The sequence below is a fragment of the Cinclus cinclus genome, chromosome 3 (genome assembly GCF_963662255.1).
Source record: "Cinclus cinclus chromosome 3, bCinCin1.1, whole genome shotgun sequence".
Taxonomy (NCBI): domain Eukaryota; kingdom Metazoa; phylum Chordata; class Aves; order Passeriformes; family Cinclidae; genus Cinclus; species Cinclus cinclus.
In genome coordinates, this window is record NC_085048.1 from 106,021,250 (window position 1) to 106,040,771 (window position 19,522).

The 19,522-nt window shown below is 39.0% G+C and overlaps 1 protein-coding gene across 1 annotated transcript in view; it reads left to right on the plus strand.

Moving 5' to 3' along the window:
- PLCB4 (phospholipase C beta 4) overlaps window positions 1–19,168 on the plus strand; it is a 184,070-nt gene extending 164,902 nt beyond the window's left edge. Inside the window, exons 33-39 of the mRNA XM_062490623.1 lie at window positions 906–981; window positions 5,932–6,107; window positions 10,811–10,912; window positions 12,069–12,126; window positions 12,560–12,646; window positions 14,688–14,724; window positions 17,496–19,168. Coding sequence (XP_062346607.1) covers window positions 906–981; window positions 5,932–6,107; window positions 10,811–10,912; window positions 12,069–12,126; window positions 12,560–12,646; window positions 14,688–14,724; window positions 17,496–17,584 — 625 coding nt within the window. The 3' untranslated portion in view covers window positions 17,585–19,168. The remainder of the gene's footprint in view (window positions 1–905; window positions 982–5,931; window positions 6,108–10,810; window positions 10,913–12,068; window positions 12,127–12,559; window positions 12,647–14,687; window positions 14,725–17,495) is intronic.
- The last annotated feature ends 354 nt before the right edge of the window (window positions 19,169–19,522 follow it).

Sequence of the window (19,522 nt, forward strand, 5' to 3'; positions counted from 1 at the left end):
AAATTCCCTTGCTCTGGGTAGAAAATAAATGACCAGTGGCCCTTAGGAAAACATGACACACTATTTTCAGTAAGGGCTTTCCTGGTACTGTTTGATGATAAAATTTTCTGCTAATTTCCATAAGTTTAGCAGCACTTTGATATGAAAATAGCATTTAAACTTGATAAAAGTTTCATAAATCTCCTTTTCTGGAGCAAACATGGATTAATATTACTGAGTCAAGCAATGACCATTCTTATTAGGGCCTGCTGCAGCTGATAAATGAATGTGTCTCTGTCCAGGCAGTGGAGCTGCATCACTTTACACCAGTGGATAATCCAACACAGAAATAGTACAGTGGTGTCCAAACAGACTTCTCTCAAGATATTTATTCCACTCCTCTCCTTTGCAGCCCATTCACTTATTCTCACAGAGGGGCACCTACACTTTCTACAGGTGTTCAAATTTAGTACACCCAAATCACCCTGTGAGGTAATTATTCAAATGACAGCATTTTCTCTCCCTCAAACTAAATATAAGTAACAAAATTACTTTTAAAAGAAGAGTCTAAAATCATGGCAAGGCACAAGGTCTATAAATTTTCAGGCAGAAACTGGTTTTTCTTGGCAAGGTATTTTAAGCCTGGAAAGGGAACCAAGTATCATAAATGGAGATGCCTGACACATCCTCAGCAACAGAATAATTGCTGGGCCCATCTAGAATTAATCATGTAGTATTTGAATTGACTGATCATTAATCCAACAATATTTTGTAAGTTGTGAATGGATTGCCAGAAGAAATAATTTCATTCCAGTACGGTGCAGCACTTCAACTTTGATTAACATTTTAATTAACAAGTGCTGACTGAATGGGGAGATGTTTAACTTGTGGCACACATTTGCAAATTTTTCTTTTTTTTTATTTAGAGGAAGTAATTGTGTTGAATTGAAGAAAGAAACAGAAATTAAAATTCAGACACTAACATCAGATCACAAATCTAAGGTAAGTGAACAGCCAATTTTAATGCATGCAACTTATGAAAGAGAGATTTTGAGACCCAAGTGGTAGTTAATTTTCTTGGAAGCATATGAATAATTTTCAGCAATAATAACATGTTGAAAAGAATGGGAGTAATTGAGTGTCTAAAAGTGTTCCTTAAAAAAAATTTAAAGCAACATCAATTTCCTGCTGTTTTGAAATTTTTGAAAAAAGCCCCATATGCATGCCTCGTGAAGTTAAACTGGTCATTTGTGTTCACTCCAGTTAAACAAAGAGAATATGTTTTATATGAAATTTAGATGCTAAATACATTCCCAAAATACATACATAAAGAAGTTTCTATTTCTTTTTCCATCATTGTTGCCGTGGCCTTGGTAATCTGTTTTTTATGGAATGAGGAGCCAAGTTTCTCTGGAAACAAATGCCTTGTTTTTTGTAGTGTTTTTTTGTTTTTTTCCCATTGCTTTGTTGCTTTGTTTTCTCTAAGGTCCTGGGGAGTAAAAGTGCCCTGGGACTCGATCTCAGCTAATTTGGAAAAGCTGTTCTCAAGCTCATGGCTCACATGCTCAGAGCTGTTTCCTCTGTACTTCTGTGTTCAGAAGTACACTGAACACAGTGTTCTTCTACTGTGACACAGTGTCCACTACTGTGTTCACTGACTTTCTATTTCCTTTGGAAGTCTCATCCAGGACTTGTTGACATGTTTTTGAAAGCTATCCAGACTAGAGGGTGGCAGGGACACCAGAAGGCTCATCCATGCAAAAAATCATCTGGAGAGTAGACAGTACAGGAGACTGACCCCAGTAAAAGCTGAAACCTGTGAAAAGAATCAGACAGGAATAGAAAATACACACAAACACAGTCACATCTTTGAGGCTTGAATAAGTTAGTTTTTATCTTGCCTTCTTTGAACTTTATTCTCTTGTTTTATTATTTCATGGGTAGATCTTAATTTTCTAAACAAGGTTTGGTTTCTCGTTGCTGCCCTCTCAGTTGTAGATATAGCAAAGCCCCCAGGAATAAAACCTAAAGTACTCTCTTATCTCCCTATGGTCTTCCCCTATGAAAAGTCCAGAACCTTTTCCTTAAATAAAAGCTAATTTGTCAACTTAAAAAACATCATTCCTCTCATAGTGAAACAAACTCTCTGAGGAGCACTGGCTCCCAGTCATCCAGACATAAGCTCCAAAACTCATTTGAAATTGCATTACACAGAAATTTATTTTCTCTGATCTCTCTCTCACCTGTGTCACTCATAGTCTGGAGTTAGGTGTCATTTGTACGCAAGGAACATCCAAATGTTCGTTAATCTTCCAAATCCAATAAATCTAACTCATGTTCTCCCTTTCCACAAATATATTCAGTTCCTGAGCCCTGTTCCTTTTCCTGCTTTCAAACTGGTTCTCTTTAATTTAATCCAAACCTGGTAAAAAAGATTGATTTTTTTTGTCCAATCCCATGTCAGGTTTTAGGATGACATTTTGAAAGGAGACTTAAATACTGGATTTGAAATGTTAGACTTCAATATAAGACTTGAAATTCCAAGTTTCTGATTATTGGATAATTCCCAAAGAACTCCTCAGCAAGTCATCCCCCTCTGAGGATTCCTTTAATGATTTTCAATGTCCTGCTCACTGTATTTCCATCAAAATTGTCCAGATTATTTACCAACCTCTTTTGTTTCAACTGCTGTGTGTGGGACCTTGAGTTATTCCTGGAGATCATTTAAAGGTTTGCAAGCAAGGGGTTGGAAAACGGTGCTCAAGACCATAGGGAAATTAACTCTTATCTTAGATGAAGGTAGGTGCAATTAAATTAGATTAAATTCTGAGATGCTGAATGCATTACACTGATATAGTGGGAGTTTGATTAATTAACAGTTGTTCATAATTTCTCAGCATTTGGCCCACTAATTTTGATATCAGATTGGAACATAATTCATCTTTAATTACAGCTCATGTTCTCCAGTACAGCTCTGTGCCACAATGTGCCTGTACACGCCTTTAGCACCAAACAGACCTTTTCATCTACAAAACTCCTCCTGTCATGAGGAAATATCCAGCCCAAGTTTGACATAAAATATTGAAATTAAATCTGAATGTCCCAGCATGTACTTCACACACAATTAACCGAGCAAACGCAATTACTTGTCTGCATTAGGAAAGTAGGTACCAATATCAAGCGGGCATAGGATGAAAAGAAAAAAACAAAAAAGGAAAGATTACTTCAAAGATCATTTCTGCTTGAACTTAGTGGCTAAACAGACTTCTTGCGTATATGCTGTGCAAAAGAAGGTCCTTATCAGGATTTTAATTAGTCTCTTAGGCCCAGTGTAGGAACAGATGAAAGGACAACCTTGCAAACTCAGTCTGCAGAACAGGAAAGAGAGAAGTAAGCTAATGATTATTTTTCCTATGCTTTAGCACAAGCAACACTACCTTAATAGCAAAAAGTAGGACAAGAGCACAGCCCAGTAAAAATTAAATCGTCATTTCAACTATGCTGCTTACAAATTGGAGAAAAGCAGGGGTGTTCTTTGAATTTACTACAGACAAATTTTGAAGCGTATCACAGATCTGCAGCAAAATTGGATTTCAGATTATTTAATGGCCATGAGTTCTAAGTACTTTGGAATCTGAGTGAAATTGGGTATTTAAAGTCTTGCAACTGGTGTTTGGCACATCCCTTACATCCTTCTCGTCAGGTTATATCTTGCTGTACCTGAAATGAGACTTCTGCCTTGGTGTAGATGTAATAAAAGAAAGTTTCTCTTTCACATCCCTAGAGGAAAGCTTGTTTTACAAGGAGGTGTATCTGCTTCTTAGATTGCCTGCTGGTTCTGGAATTAGCAGTGCATCATAGATGTGTCCACAAACACAGGCAGGGTGTTTTTCTGATTATTTCTTCCTTCTTAGATTAAATACTATATTTAAGTATTACCACACTGTCACTTTGCAGGGTTTTTCTTTGGGAGCTGGACTCAGTAATTCTATGAGATATTATATGATCCTGTGGTATCAGTGTACCTGGTATTCAGAATTCCTGCTTTCAGGTTCCTCTATGATTTATAACATTGACCATTTAAAAACAATTATCACATTATTCATTTGTAATGAGCCCTTGAGTCTTTATTCCTCTGTGTTTGTTTGGGCTTTGCAAAGTCTTTGCAATTAAGTTACAAAATACTTACTTACACCATGGCTTCCAATATTTATTTCACTATTTTATTGTCATGTTTCTTTTTTCGTGCAAAGTTCATTTTGCCATTTCTTTGCAGTGTAAGGAGGCCTTAAATAAAAGCAAACCCTTTGTTTCCTGGAATGCCTGTGGTGCTGATGAACAGTTGGCCTTCTGCTCCCTGGGCCACATAACAGCATAAGAGCGCTTGTCTTTTTGAAATATTAATAATTTCTAACACTGTGACTGTAGTTTTCTGAGGGCACAGTCTCTTTGTTTTTCAGGCTCTGAAGGCAGTACTTATGAACACCTTATTAAAAATACTACTCCCACAAACTGCACCACATCCTTCATACCATTTCATGGTTGACAGGCTCTGGGCTCAGTAGTACACTTCCCCACATGCACAAAAAGAAGCATGGCTCACTTTACTGGAGGCACACTGACTCTTAAGCATCCTGATGGATTTGGCCTGTGTTAGTAATATCAACTTCTGCCTCAAAAGTATTTTGTTGTTTTCTGTAGAAACTTCTGGGTTGCTCTCGATCAGCTGCTTGTACCTGTTTTGATATGAGACCACTATTTAGCTATAGTTAAGTGCAAACTTGGCTTTCAGGTAATAGTAGTCATCTTGATCTATTCCAGAATTACACACTTCTTTATTTCATTAGATTCCCTCTTTACTGGGTGCCATGAGCTTTAGGTAAGAGGCTCTTCAGAGGAGCTTCTTCAGGGCAGAATGGAGAATGGGGCTGATAAAATCTCCACTTTTTTTCACCTTCACCACTGCGTTCAAGACAATCTGTTCTTCATTATGCATAATTCTCTCACTTTCATTCTCTCACCATTCTCTCACTTTCTAAGCAAAATGGTGGCAATTTTTGTTAAAAAGTATCAAATTTGCTTTCCTAGAAGATGACCCAGATGTTATTGGTTGTAGTTGAAATGATTACATGAAAGTGGATTTATTGGGAGGCACATTTTGTATACCATTTATGGAAAAGCAGGATAGCATGTCAAAATATCCAAAGATAATCATTAAAGGTTGATAAAACATATCTTTCTATTAGCTTCTTTTCAAAATCAATGAGCGTGATATATTATAATAATAACTTTGGTGGTTTAGGCTTCTTAATGCTGTCTCTTGGGAACATTCCAAAACTTTAATCTCATTATTCTTGTGAGGCTTGGGAGATAAGCAAGAGAAGAATACTTGTCAGACTCCCTGCTGACTTAATGAATACAAAAAAAAAGATGCGTAGCCCATCTTCAGATTCAAGTTGTACTAAATACATGATTTCTCTGTAAATGCTCTATGTTTGGGAAACTGTCCCCACAAAATCAAAGGCTATCTTTAAGCCCTCAGAGAAATCCCGCTCACTAGTTTTTTCCATTGTTAAGTTCAGTACTTTCAATATATGCATTTTTCTTGGCAACAAAAGTGTGAAACTGTATTATTATTTGCTCCCTGTTAGAGAAAGTTTTAAAACAATGTTAATACAGTGAAAACCTATTTATTCAGCCAGTCTGCTCAGGGCACTTTAGATAAAAGTGTCTTAATAGTAGGGGTTGCTTTACATTTGTTTTTTTACCACTCAGCAGTGTCCTCAGTGGCTTTGCTATCTCTGAAGCAACTTTATTTGTGCAACTTCATTTTTCACAATTTAACTGTGTTCTTTAGAACCTGTTTTACGATTGTCTTTATATCACCTTCAGCAGCAGGAGGAGTTGCTCTTTCAGGGAGCCTCTAACAAAGCCAGTGTTACGTCCATACAGGTCAAAGAGATTGTGGCTCAGCACACCAAGGAGTGGTCTGAGATGATCAACACGCACAGTGCCGAGGAGCAAGAAATCCGCGACTTGCACTTGAACCAACAGTGTGAACTACTGAAGAAACTGCTCATTAATGCTCATGAGCAACAAACCCAGCAGCTGAAATTTTCCCATGACAGGTGAGCAGGGCAGTGCTGCCTGATAATGAGTGTTTGGTTTAGGTCTGCTCTGTGTAATGCTTTAGTTTTTTTTGCATTGACAGCTCCTGTACTACTGCCAAAGGTGCTGGGCTGAATGCAAGGTAGAAGTAAAAGAAGCAACCATACAAGGTTTAGGTAGTGTCCTGGTTTGAAAGAGAGGTGTCTGCCAAGGAAGGCAGGAACTTCCTTTGGAATGGAAAATGTGACCCCCTTCCCTCTGAATTATTATGACTCTGAAATTACGGGGCTGTCAGGCAGAGATCTGGGGAAAGCAATAGCAGTTCTTTCACAGTGTGTGTAACAAGGCACACAGACAGCCCCAGCCCCAGCAGCAGCAGCAGCAGCACAGCCGGAGCAGACCCCCAGTCCCAGCCGCTCCCGGCCCCGGGCGCTTTCCCTGCGCTGCAGTTCCGGCCGCAGCCGGCAGGGGGCGCTGCCGGCTCCCGGCCGGGCAGGGCGGGGGCGGTGATTCCCCCGCGCCTGCAGGGGGCGCTGTGGCGCGGCCACGTCTCCCTCAGGCGGCCATGGCGGGCGGGCTGGGGAGGGAAGGGAACTGCTGGAATGGCGGGGGCGAGCAGGCCCCGGAGTGGCAGAGGAAATGTAGCAGAAACTCTGCAGCTCTAGCAGGAGCCGTGGGGGTGTCCTGGCAGGCAGGGGTGTGGGGTTACAGCGTAATGAAAAACACCCCTGGAGCGGTGGCAGAAGAACGGTGGGGCTGGGCAGCGGCCGCCCGGCGCCCAAACCCCGGGAGAGGCTCCCTGAGAGGGGAAGGCGCTCAGGGTCCGGGGTCTTCCCCTGAGGCACCCCATCAGATGGTGAGGGTCCTTTCCCGTGAGATCGGGTGTTAATGAGGTCCCAGTGCAGCAGCTGCTCTTACACGCAGAGCTCATTCGCAGTAGGAGAATATGGCAGGAGACAGAACCCCGCAGTGGTGGCAACCGCAGCCTGTCTCCCCTTGGATCCCGAGAGAGAGAGGAGCCGAGCCCAGCCCCTCATCTCCCGGCCAAAATCTCGGGTATCTCTGCCCCTCCAAAAGAAAGTCAGAAAGCCCCTCAGCTACCTGCCTTCTTCCCTCACCTCAGCCATTTATTTTGTTTCTCTTAAGTACCAGTCCTTATTGTCTCTTAGCAACAAATAAGACAAAATTCCCTGAGAGAAAGACAAAAAAAAGGGAAAAGTCCTAATCTCCAACAGGTGGATGTAGGAATGGAGTTCTTAGCTCATTTAGATCATCTGAACCTCCTTAAAGGCAGCAGGGGTGATGAAGCATTGGTAGTCTGTGATGACTTTACTGAGGAGCTTCAATTCAAAGGATGAAAACTGAGAAGTATCAAATATGGAAATATCATTTGGAGTTGCTGTCAGCTGTGGACTCATGATTGTAGCACTGGTGGCTGTAAGAAAGATCCATGAGAAGTGAGGTCAAAAGAATACGCTACATTAGGCTGATGTGATCTTCATGCAATATCCTGCTATAATCACACAGAAGATGCTACATGACACTAATGCTTTTGTAATTAACCATCCTGCCTATTTGAAATCAATTAAAATTAAATGCACAGTATAGTCACAATGCTAAAAATGGTGGTAAGTAGAGGAACCATTTTTTTATCCTATGTTCTGTTATTCAAAGCAGACTAAAAGCATATGGACATGAAATACGAGTGTACACATAACATATATTCATATGTAGAGCCATATGTAATTGTCTTCAGCACCTTTCACATATAAAGCATGGGCGGAAGAAATAAATAGATCACATTTGAAAAAGGAATTAAAATTATTTTTTAAAATTCCTGAGTGAAAAAGCAGCTTATCTTTGCATCAGAGAGAACACATGCTGGGAGCTGCAAACTTTTCATCCAACAGAGAATTGTCCCAGCAAAAGGCTTGTAGTGAGCTCATATTTATGTTCATCTCTGTGTTAGCCCACCTATTCAAGCTGTCTTGCAAAACATACCCAGTGAAATATGAAGTCCAAAAATTATTTTAAAAATTCATCATTCAAAAATTATTAGCCAGAGGAAGGTGCAGTCCTTGAATCTGTACCTCTAAGTCATACTTGGCTGCATCAGCCCAGGAAATCATGTCACTTTCTTTTGTTTTGAGTCCTTTTTTTTTCCTATCCTACTTGGAATTAATCAGAATGCTGGATAGATAATTTACTAATATATGGCCTGTAAAAGTAATTTTTTTTTTTCCATACATATTTCCACATTCTCTTAAATTTGCTAGAAGCTGTCATTTCAGGCCACTAATATATATATATATATATATATATATATATATACACACACACTAAGACAAAACTTATTTTTTAAAAAAAGCTTTTTTCTCTCATTGTTTTAGTCTTTGGGTTTAGAATTTCTGTATCTGTATGTTGTTTAAACACCCCTCTGTAATTTCTTGTATATGATTCTTACATTGTTAGCAATGGATTCTTCCTTCTTAGAAATCATTTGTGTTCAATCCATCTATTGCTCTGTGCTTAAAGCTACTAAGAACCAGATCTGAAAATTTACATCCTGATAAATACCAAGAACTCTCTTTGCTCAGTAGTCCCAGGAGTAACAACTTTCAATATTCTTTCTGCTTTATTCATTGCAGTTTAGAGTGTTTCTGCTTTTTTGAGGAATTATGTGCAGACAGGGGACTTTCCTGTTAAAAACAAATTTAAAACTGTGTCTGAATCTATGAATAATTCAGAAGAACTTGGACTGTGAAATATTGAAACGTGGATAATAATGACCCAATGAGACATCACACTTGTTAATTTGTAAACTTTTTAATGTAATATATTGTGTGTAGGTGGACATATATTTATTTCTAGAGGCCAGGAGACAATATCCATAGGAAAAACAGGATCTGTGTGAGGGCAGTGTGGGAGTGGAGCAGGCTCTCAGCAGGCTGTGCTCAGCACTTCCCTCTCTCTGAGCTGGGTAATGAGTTGGATATCACCACAGAGAGCACAGGACTGGTAGCAGAGATCAATAATCTAAAATGATGCAGTTGCTTGCTGTAGGAAAGGTGCTTTCCCTCCATGTGCAGTACAAAAAGCAATTTCTGTCTGTGCTTTGGGCTCATTTAAAAACAAAGCAGAAGGCAGCAGATACTACTAAAAAACAGAAGCTTATTGAGCTCCAGGGGTGCTGAGGCCCCTGCCTCCCCAGACTGAGTTACCTTGGTTGATCTGCACGTGGTGGTCCTGCAGCAGTTCAGAAATTGGGGACACGAGGCTGTTATTCACAAGCGTTATGTACTCCAGATAAAATAGCCTGAGAGAGAGAGAGAGAAATTGTGTGGTGGGTTTTTTTTAATAGAAGAGATTAATATTTATTCATACAATACTGGTGTCAGGAAATGCCATGCTAATGCACTTTGATGACATCTAAATATATATATATATAAATTCCCGTGATAGACTTACATGCTTAAAGTTAAGTATCCCTTCAAAAGACATGTTTGTATAAATTTCAGAGGTGCAGTCATTATGACTCAGAAGGGAATCTGCAGCTAAGTCTTGCAGTGCCACATTTTTCAGAATCTTTTTTTTCTTTTTTCTTTTTTCTTTTTTCTTTTTGTGTTTTTTTTTTTTTCTTCTTTACCATCCTGGTTTATCCATTTCTTCCAGTTCCAGGAATCACCACTGCTTATGGGAGGGAGGGAGTTTTTGCTGGAGACAGTGTGATGTGTTGGCCCTTTCAGCCACCTCCATGGCTGATGCCTCATTTCTAAATCATCAATGATGCACAGCTGTCCTCTAATCCTCTTAACTTTTTTCACTCTGAAGTTGTATGTGATGCAAACAGGCTAAGTCAGTTTGAACACCTACACTATTTTTTTTCATATCCTTCAGCACAGCAATCAAAATGAATTATTTCAGCACTCCTTGTAAGACAGTGTGCTGGAAAATCACTTCAATTTCAGTGTAGAAAATAAAAGCTTTTGTTTGGAGAAAGGATTGTTGGAATGAAATGTGGCCTCCAGACATCATCTTTTTAGAACCCAGACTAACTTTTGCTGTGATACCACTGCTTTTAAATCTGTATCCAGGAGATGTTTAACTTTATGAACTCTTGGAAGGGGGAAAAAAATGGCACCACAGTTCTTCAATAAATTTTTTTAAAAAGCTCTCTTGATTCACAAGAAAGGCTGAAAGGTTCACTGAGCCAGAAGTAGAAACCAAACATAACCCTGACCATGGCCTAAACCATGCTCTTCAGGCCCACAGGCCCGAATCAGATATTTTTAAAAGCCTGCCAGCTCATGCTACAACTAGTAAATATTACTGTTGATATTGCTTTTACCTGCTGAGGGCATGATTTGTAAATTTTTTAGGCAGTTGTAAAAGACAAATTGCATTTTCTAAACGGCTGATAGTAGCTTATAATAGGACAGCTCATATAATGGGGAGAAAAGGGAATATTTTATACCCTTTTACAATATTCAAAGTGTAAAAATGCTTTGAACTGGTCTTTCAGATTATATTCTCCAGAATAAATGGAGATTTCTGGATGCCTGCTCAAACTGTGTAAATTCTACCCAAAGGAAGAGAATTTTAATGTTGTTTGCTCCTTCCTCTTCCTTAATACTTCAAGGAAAAAGTAGCCACAGTGTATGGGAACCCAACCTCCATAACAGCTGCATCTTGGGCATTAATGACTGTGTTTGATTTTGCCCAGGGAAAGCAAGGAGATGCGTGCCAACCAGGCTAAAATATCCATGGAGAACAGCAAAGCCATTAGCCAAGACAAATCTATCAAAAACAAAGCTGAAAGAGAGAGGTGAGTATCCATTACTGACAAGGGAAGAATGCTGTCAAAGGCTGACAGGGGAAGTAATGGAATAATTATATTAAAACCACACTCCTTCCTATGTATGGAAACAAGGTCTAAAGAATTGTGCTGGTTATATTTTTAGATTACCATTTTAGAAGAAAATGGTGATTTTCTCATATTTTTCCTTTTAAAAACTGATGCCCTGATCATCTTTAACTGACTAGAGTAAGTCCAATCACACTATTAAATTTTAATTATTGTACTTCAAGATCATTATATTTTTTTTGCTTTTTCAGTGAAATGAGGGCCTGACTGAGAAGGGAGAAAAAGCAGAATCTGCACGATGATGTCTTAAAAGCCTTTGGGGTTTCCCCTTCACTTTGGCATTGCCATCTGGCTCATTCTTTCCTTTTTTACATCCCCTCCTTGGCACTGGGTTATTTTGATCCCAAAGCCTGAACCTGTTCCTGCGGAACCAAGTCCCATGAGTGCTGCACACTCCCAGCTCATCAGGAGGATGAGTTGTCAGAGCCCTTGGTAACCATTTGCTTTGTTGTGTCAGACCTCACTAATGACTCCAAGATAAATCTGTTCCCAGATCTGAAAGCAGTTCTGGTTTGTGGGCTGATTCAACTGTTTGGACTATTTTTGTTCTCTGTCATGGCAGAAATCTTAGGAAGAGACATTTAATTGTAAGTGTACAATGTATTAATTGTATATTTATATTTTTTGCATAAATAACAGCTTTAAGAAGCTTGCAGTATTGATAATTGTAACTTATGATTGCCAGATGATTTTTTTTCCATTACCACTCTTAAGACACACAGCATTTTTTATATACCAAAACTGACAGTAGAGTGCAGCAAGGGATGCACAAATTAATTAAACAATTCTTTTTGAAATTTTAACCACCAGTCTTGAGTAAGGAAAAAGCAAACTTCATTCACAACAGTCAAGTCTTCAATTGTACTGCCAATATACTTGGAAATCTCCAAGTGTAAAGTTTTGTAACCAGAGGAGTGTACAATTTGTCATTAGTCTCACCTGGTATAGATAATCAGAAAACAAAATACACCTTAAGATTTTGTGATTCTCTCAGTTGTAGCTTTTAGACTTCTTTTTTTCCAATGAGTCTTCATGGAGAACGTTTGCATTTTTTTAGGCGAGTCAGAGAACTGAACAGCAGCAACACAAAAAAGTTCCTGGAAGAGAGAAAAAGGGTAAATATAACCTTGACAAATCACTGGGCACTGTTTTTGGATGTTCTTTTTCATTCCTCTGTGTTGAGAATCCAGCTCTAGTAGATTTTTGTCTTTGCTTTATTGCACAAGCTTGTAGAATAAAAGATCTGACATCCATGCAAGATTAAGCTATTTTGAATTAACAAAATTATTGTTCATTCCTGTGTGTTTGCCAAGTCTATGTATTGCATGCAATATGTATAATATGCATCTATTAATTATATATATTAATTAAAAATATAATAATATTAAGCTTTTATTAAGATTGAGTGATATACTAGGCCTCCTGTGATGTTTTATGCCACCTAAATGGGGCAAGACAGCATATATGTGTGTATCTTTCAAGCAAGTTTCTATTTTACTTGTTAATAATGTGTTATATTCTGCCCCCATTATTTTCTTTCAATCACAGCTGGCAATGAAGCAGTCAAAGGAAATGGATCAGTTGAAAAAAGTTCAACTTGAGCACTTAGAAGTCTTGGAGAAGCAGAATGAGCAGGTATCTTGTTTTAAAGGCTTAGGAGAAAAGCAAGCTAGAGAAAACAGTAACCAGAGTCAGGCTGAGTAGAATCCTTTTGAATGCAAGTCTTTACCAAAATGGGGACTTGTTCATGGTCACCTACCTACTTTGGGAGTCAAAATGAAGAGGTGAGATGACTTAAATGATGATACAGCACCAGATTTGTTTGAGCTGAGCCTGTGGGATCTGAACTGCTCAGCCAGAGTGCCCTTTCAGCTGTTCAGCTACACTGATACTCGTTAGCCAGATATGACAGTCATTAAGGACCCAGCATATCCATTTTAATTACTCCCCAAAAGCAACTCAAGCAAATCGGTTTCCTTCGTTTTGGAACTAATATTTCTAGTACTGATTGAAAAATTAGAGGTGAAACGTGCCCAGACCATCTCTGAACTCCGAGAGACAGTGAGTTTGGACTGAATTCTAGAGATGTACAGTAGCATGGGGAGTTTTATCTGTACTAGTACACCCTTTCCTAATTAAAATACCTTATTATTTTCTGCTAGTTTCTAAGTCCCCCTCTTTTTTTTTTTTAATTGAAAAGCTACTTGGCAAGGAAAGGAAAATTCTAATCTTATTTCTGGTGGAAGCAGCACTATTTTTGAGCAGTTCCCTTGTTGAAAGGTTGAGCCAGAAGAGCTGGAATAATTGCATGGACTTGCAGTACTGCACTTAAAAATGTAAACTGCGAGGGGAATATACCCAGCAGTTCAGTGAGGTGAGAGAGAAGGGGAGAATTTGATACCCACTACTTTCCATTTAATACACATTATTATTAAGGGTTATGTTCTCACTTCCTTGTTTGGTAAATGTTCAGAACTTGAGCTCTCTGGAAGACACCATAATACAAATTAAAGCCATTTTTCAGGGAGATAGGGAAGGGAATGGTACAGGCAAGTAAAGTATTTCCACTGTCAGGAGAGAGTCCCAAAGCTGAAAGGCCTGGGTAACTTCCAGGGAGTAGCAGCACTCGCAGGTGGCTGCTGCCACCAAGCCCCAGCCACCAGGGCGCTGCTGATCGCTCCACCTCCTCCTGGGTAACAGCCACGGTCCCACTCTGATCCTTCACACGGTTGTTGTAGATGCCACCTCCAACATCCAGCATGAATGCATCTGTCAGTCAGTCTGCTCCTGAGCAGTATCTGAAGGCAGGGAGGCAGGATCTGGGGAAGACAGGACTTGGGGGAGGAAACTGGGCTATGGAAGATCTGTAGTGTCATTGTGATAGCTGACAAAAAAAATGATGGGCTTGATCCAGAGCTATGGTATTATCGGATCCATTTTTTAAAATACATAAGGGGAGGAAAGAATAATTCTGGTTGTGCTTTTGACCATAATGTGATAACCATGTTCTGTATAAGGGAGCTGGGATGAGGGTGAGTCACTGAAGGGTCACCTCTCTGAGCAATTAGATACATCCTCACCTGGGCTTATAGCTCTACAGCTGAAGGATGGCAACAGCCTACTTGAGCTTGCTCATTTGCCATTTAAGTCAGATAAATCATCAGTTATTCAATGGAATATGCTCCTCCGTGTGCTGGTCATCACTTCTGTGTGGGCATGTGGTGGCCTCTGCCACAGGGGCTGTCCTTACCAGCTTTCTAACTCACTCTAATTTGATCCATCAGAGCATATATTTCCATACATTCTGTTTGGACCATTTCCTTGTAGGCCCAAAAGTGCATCAGTGCAACCCCCAGCTGGCTCTGGTATCACTGCTATATACACTGATGTATGAAAGTTAGTTGGATGCAGGTGGTATTAGTTTACTGAGGATTTTGAAACACTTTTTTTTCCTGATCAAACAAGGCAAGAAAATTTTCATACAAATGTACTATGGAGAAGAGTAGAATTATGGGTGGAAACAGCTTTCAGTACAAACTGTTATGAATTTAAATTTGTTTTGTTTTATGTATGTTTTTCCTGCGTTAATTTTTCAATCTCACTTCAGTTTTTCATTCATTTAATTTGCTTCTTGTTGTACTACTCGATTTTGACATTTTTATTTTTGTACAAACAGCTTTTGAAATCCTGTCATGCAGTGTCTCAAACACAAGGTAGGATGGACGTATAATAAGCAAACTATTATTTCAGTGTACTTTCCTTCTAAATTAGATCATTATCATTGGAGCCCTCCTTGTAAATGCAACCATTGGGAAGTGCCATTGACATAGTGAGCACAGTGTTAATCCTGTTTGCACACAGATATTTGAGCCTGGCACAATATTAACAGTATTTTGTGCTTTAGCATCTGAAATTCAGATGAATATGAACAGTGATGTGCAGAGGAAATATTTAGAGATTAACTTGTACACTAGCTGCTGTTACTGGAAGATCTGCTTAGAGTTCTAAATTGTGTCTGTAAGAGTGTCTATTGATCTAAGAAAAGTATTTTAGTGTTAACACACGTATTATTAACTTCTAATGCTGATAGTCAGACAAAGGGTATCCACATATCTTAGTATGGTAATAAAATAAGTAATTCCACACTAAGAATAGCCAAGTATAGAATAGATGGCTGGAAATAGCTTCCTAGTGCTGTGGATGAGCACTTTAAAATTCACTTCAAATTCCAACATGTTACAAGCTCTGGCAATTACACTTTATGATGTGGCTGTGCTGCTGTGGCTTCCTAAATAATCGTTACTCCAAGAAATCTCTGTTAACCCATTTTTCCGAGGGAAGGAGCTGCATTGGGCTGAAACATCTCCTTGTACAGCGCTGCCTGACCTGAATTACTCCCTTGAACTGATAACATCTTGCACTACTGACAGCACCCACTGTAACAACATGTATTTATGGACACATAATTATGAAAAGAAAATCTCAGCCTAGGGGAAAAAAAAAATGTTCTTCTTTTACTGAATGTGTTCCCTAGCTTGTGTGAGATCTCAGTAGAGAGCACCCTGAAAGCAGAGTCCCTTGGCTGACCCTGACTCCTTGGATCCACTGTAGGTTCCAGAGGCCTTGTCCTGTTGTGCCGGTGTGTTCACATCGGAACACACTCTCTGACCCAGCCTCAGAACAGCACAAATGAGATCCTGCTCCTCTGCTAGATGCTAATGTGGTCTTTGAAGCCAGGTTCTCTAAAAGAATTCTGTACACAATACACTGGGACACAGAATATTTATAGGACACTCTGTGCCTGTAGTCAAGTCACAAGCCTGAAACGTGAAATGTATGAGTCACTAAGAAAAAAACACAGGGTTTTGTTTTATTTGGATGTTTCATTTCACACACAGGCAAAATCCAGCCAACATTTCAGAAGAGGCTGTCCATGTTGATTTATTTATTGTTTCCATATATTCATGTTAAAATTGTTTCTTCATTACTTTCAAGCTTTTAAGTCATTTAAATGGAGAATGTCAATTTTAAATCATATTTATGATGGTTGCTTTGCTGTTACCATAATTACTTTTTTCCCCAAGAAGATGATGAGGATGATTAAGCAAGTGCAGGGCTAGATTTTTCAAGAAGGCAGGTATGTCACATCTGCATAAATCCACATTTACCTTGAAAGGGATAGAGGTGCGCCCTCATTACTTTAGACCTACATCTGCCCATTTTCACGTATGTAAATGTGTGTTTGCACATCCAGAATAAGTGACTTCTTAAGTAGCAGCTTGTATAACAAAAATCCCTGTCAAAGTAACTTTTACAACTTCTAGGGGAACATAGTTTATATAAATCAAATCCCCCAACCATTATTCCCTGCATGATGGATATACAGCAATTACACCAAAGAAAATAGCTTCTTGGACTGTCTCTACCTAAAACTTGTCCTAATGCTTCTGAGTGTGATTGTATAGACACGTTAGATTGCCCTCTGGATCAATTCATTCAGGGTCCTTGGGGCATGGATTTAAATAACTTCCCAGATTGAGAACCCCCAGAGAAAATGGAGATGCTGACTCTCAGTTCCTTTAAACTGCAGAGTTTTGAACCAAAACATGATAACAGGAGGAGAGAGTCTGGCTGTGTGTTCTTCTGAGAGAGAGGAAGGGAATTTAAAAAGTGCCCTCTGAGAGGGGATTTCCAGGCCAGCCACCATTTACACACACAGCTGTAACTCTGCCTGCAGAGCCCAAGGCAAGAAGAGTTTATAGTGAGGTCTGGCATGTATTCACTGCTGGATTTTGCACAATGAATTTAGATAAAGTTTCAGGTGGATTCAGGGTTCAGGGTGTGTAATCCCATGGAGCACATAGCCGTATTCTAATTCTGAGCTGAAAAATATCCCCTCTGTAATCATAAGGATCTCCAGGTTAGGAAAGAAAAAACAACCAAAAAAACAAAACAAAAAATAAACCCACACAACTATTTTTAGAAATATTTAGAAAATACAACTTAAATCTTGCCCATTACAAGGGACATATTACACTGATTAATTTTTGTCTTTCCTTTATGAAAGAAACAAGTCCAGATTGCAGATGAATTTCAGGCATTAACACATTGCAGTTCTCTTGCAACAGCAGTAATAATACATTCCCAGACATTTCCTGGCTGGAGAAACATTAAATTGGCATCTGCCTAACTTCTTCCCCAAAACTGAGGCTTCTGCATTTTATCACATGCTTTTTTTAGAAAGTCAACCCATGACTCCCAGAATAGAATAAAATATTTCCTAAGAATTTGTAAATAAAAGGATTACATCCGATTTTGAAAACAGAGTGACATGGGGTAGGGGGAGGAGGGATGTAAAAATAATGTTGTTACCTATCTCTTCAGTGTGTTTTTCCTGTGTTTCACTCAGACACTCATGTGAAACGTGCTTCACTGGGAGCAAAAGGTCTAATGCAACGCTTCTTGCGGTTATTTTGGATTGCAGGCAAAGGAGATGCAGCAGATGGTGAAGCTGGAAGCAGAGATGGACCGCAGGCCAGCAACAGTGGTTTAAAGCCTCAACAAGCAAATTGAAGTTGGAGAGCACAGCATCCTTCAAATGAGAGCAAAATTCAAAATAACCTTGCTGAGGTTGAAGAGTGGGCATTTGTTTTGGTTTGGTTTTGGCAGGGGTTTGTTTTGTATTTTTTTTGTTCTTGTCAAGTGTAGCTACGGACCACCAAATCTTAAGGTTTGCATTTTTTCTTTTTTTAACACTGGGCACTGAATTTCCTTTGTTGGATTTCCATAAGAATTTCCTTTGTTCAGAAAAACCCTGACACGAAGATTAAGATAGTCTTTTAAACCCTGTCCTGTTTTCCTTTCTGTATCTCACCAGGCACCTTGCCTGCATCAGAATCACACAGTCAGAGCCTCGAAACACAGGAGATAACTTTAACATCATCTCAGATGTCAACAAAGCAGTAGTTTGAGTCGAGTTATTTCCCATTTGTGTTCTCATGAGTGATGTGCTGTGCAGAAACCCCCGCGCTGCCAGACCCCACCATGCCACACCTTGTCACATGGCTCAGCAGCTGATGTCCCTGAGCCCACTGAACTGGACCTTATGCCAAGTAATAATTAGGATAGTAAGGAGTTGAGTTTGGGTGATTTTAAATTGTATCTCAAGTGGGTTTTTTTTTCAGGCAGCAGACAGCAGGAAGTTGAAAGGTAACTGCATATATTCAGAAGTACAACATGTACAAAGTCATCGGCCAAGTTCATCAGCTGCAGCAGTAACTTGACAGGGTATTTCTGCAGCCTAATGATATCATTCACAAGTGCCATATCAACTCTGTCAATTCTGAGAGGAGCCAGTATCCTGTAGAAGTTACTGCAGTGGATAACCTGAGGGAAATACAGTGTATTCGTGCCAAAACTGATCAGTGCTCTAAGGAATTACGTATTAGGCACTTTAAGAAAAGTTTACATCCTAGATTGCTTGTACAGAAATTGCATTTTGATCCTGTTGCTGCAGATCCCGGATACTACAGTTCATTGTAACTTAAAAGATTGTTTAAATGGCTTTTGGCAAAAAGTTTGTAACTGTGAAAATGTAAAAAGTATTTATACACTTGGGAAACACAGCATTGTAGAAAATCACATACATGTTGCTACGTGATAAAACTAGTAAACAGAAATGCTAAGAGTATGTTTGCATGTGATACAAATGCTACTAAGGCTGTAATGCCTACTATATGACCACAGTCATGCTACTAGCTGGTAAATACTGAGTAAATGTATGGCACAGAATATTGTTTGATTAATTACAAAGACTTTTAGCATTACAAGGTCTCTCTATATATATGTGTGTATATTAATTATGTGGGCATTCTTAATACTTGTAGTAAAAGAGAAGTACATAACTAATTTAATTTTACACAGAAGTATTTATGCAGATTTTCAGAATTTCATATCAGGAATAACCTTTTTATGTCCATTAGATATAAAAACAATTTGCTAATGTGTTAATTTGCATGTTTCTAGAGCTTGCTGTAGTTATATTGCAAAACATTGCATGTAAGCATTCAGCTTGGAATTTGTCCATGCTGCCAATTCAAAGATGACTGCATGGAAAACTGGTAGTTTAGAACAAATCAGATTTCTGATTTCAATGTACTAAGCACCAATTACTTTGTTGTATATGCTTGTACAAACAAATTCTACATATTCCTATAAACAAAATAAATGAAGAGAGATAATTATGTTATTGTCAGTCCTGAGATGAAACTTTCAACTTCTCTAATAAAAACCTTAAAAATTCAAATAGTTTAGTTTTGACTGCAGTGAATTGCGGGGTGGTGGTATTAATTGAAGATTTTTTAGCCAGTTGTATTTCCTGTAAAAATGTGTGGAGTGTAAATGTATTTCTATCACAGCTTATTTAGTCAAAGGAGTCTTTTTTTAAATTATTATTATTAATTTATATAAGTGGTAGAAGCATTGTGCAGCATTAAAGAACTGCCCCAGTGG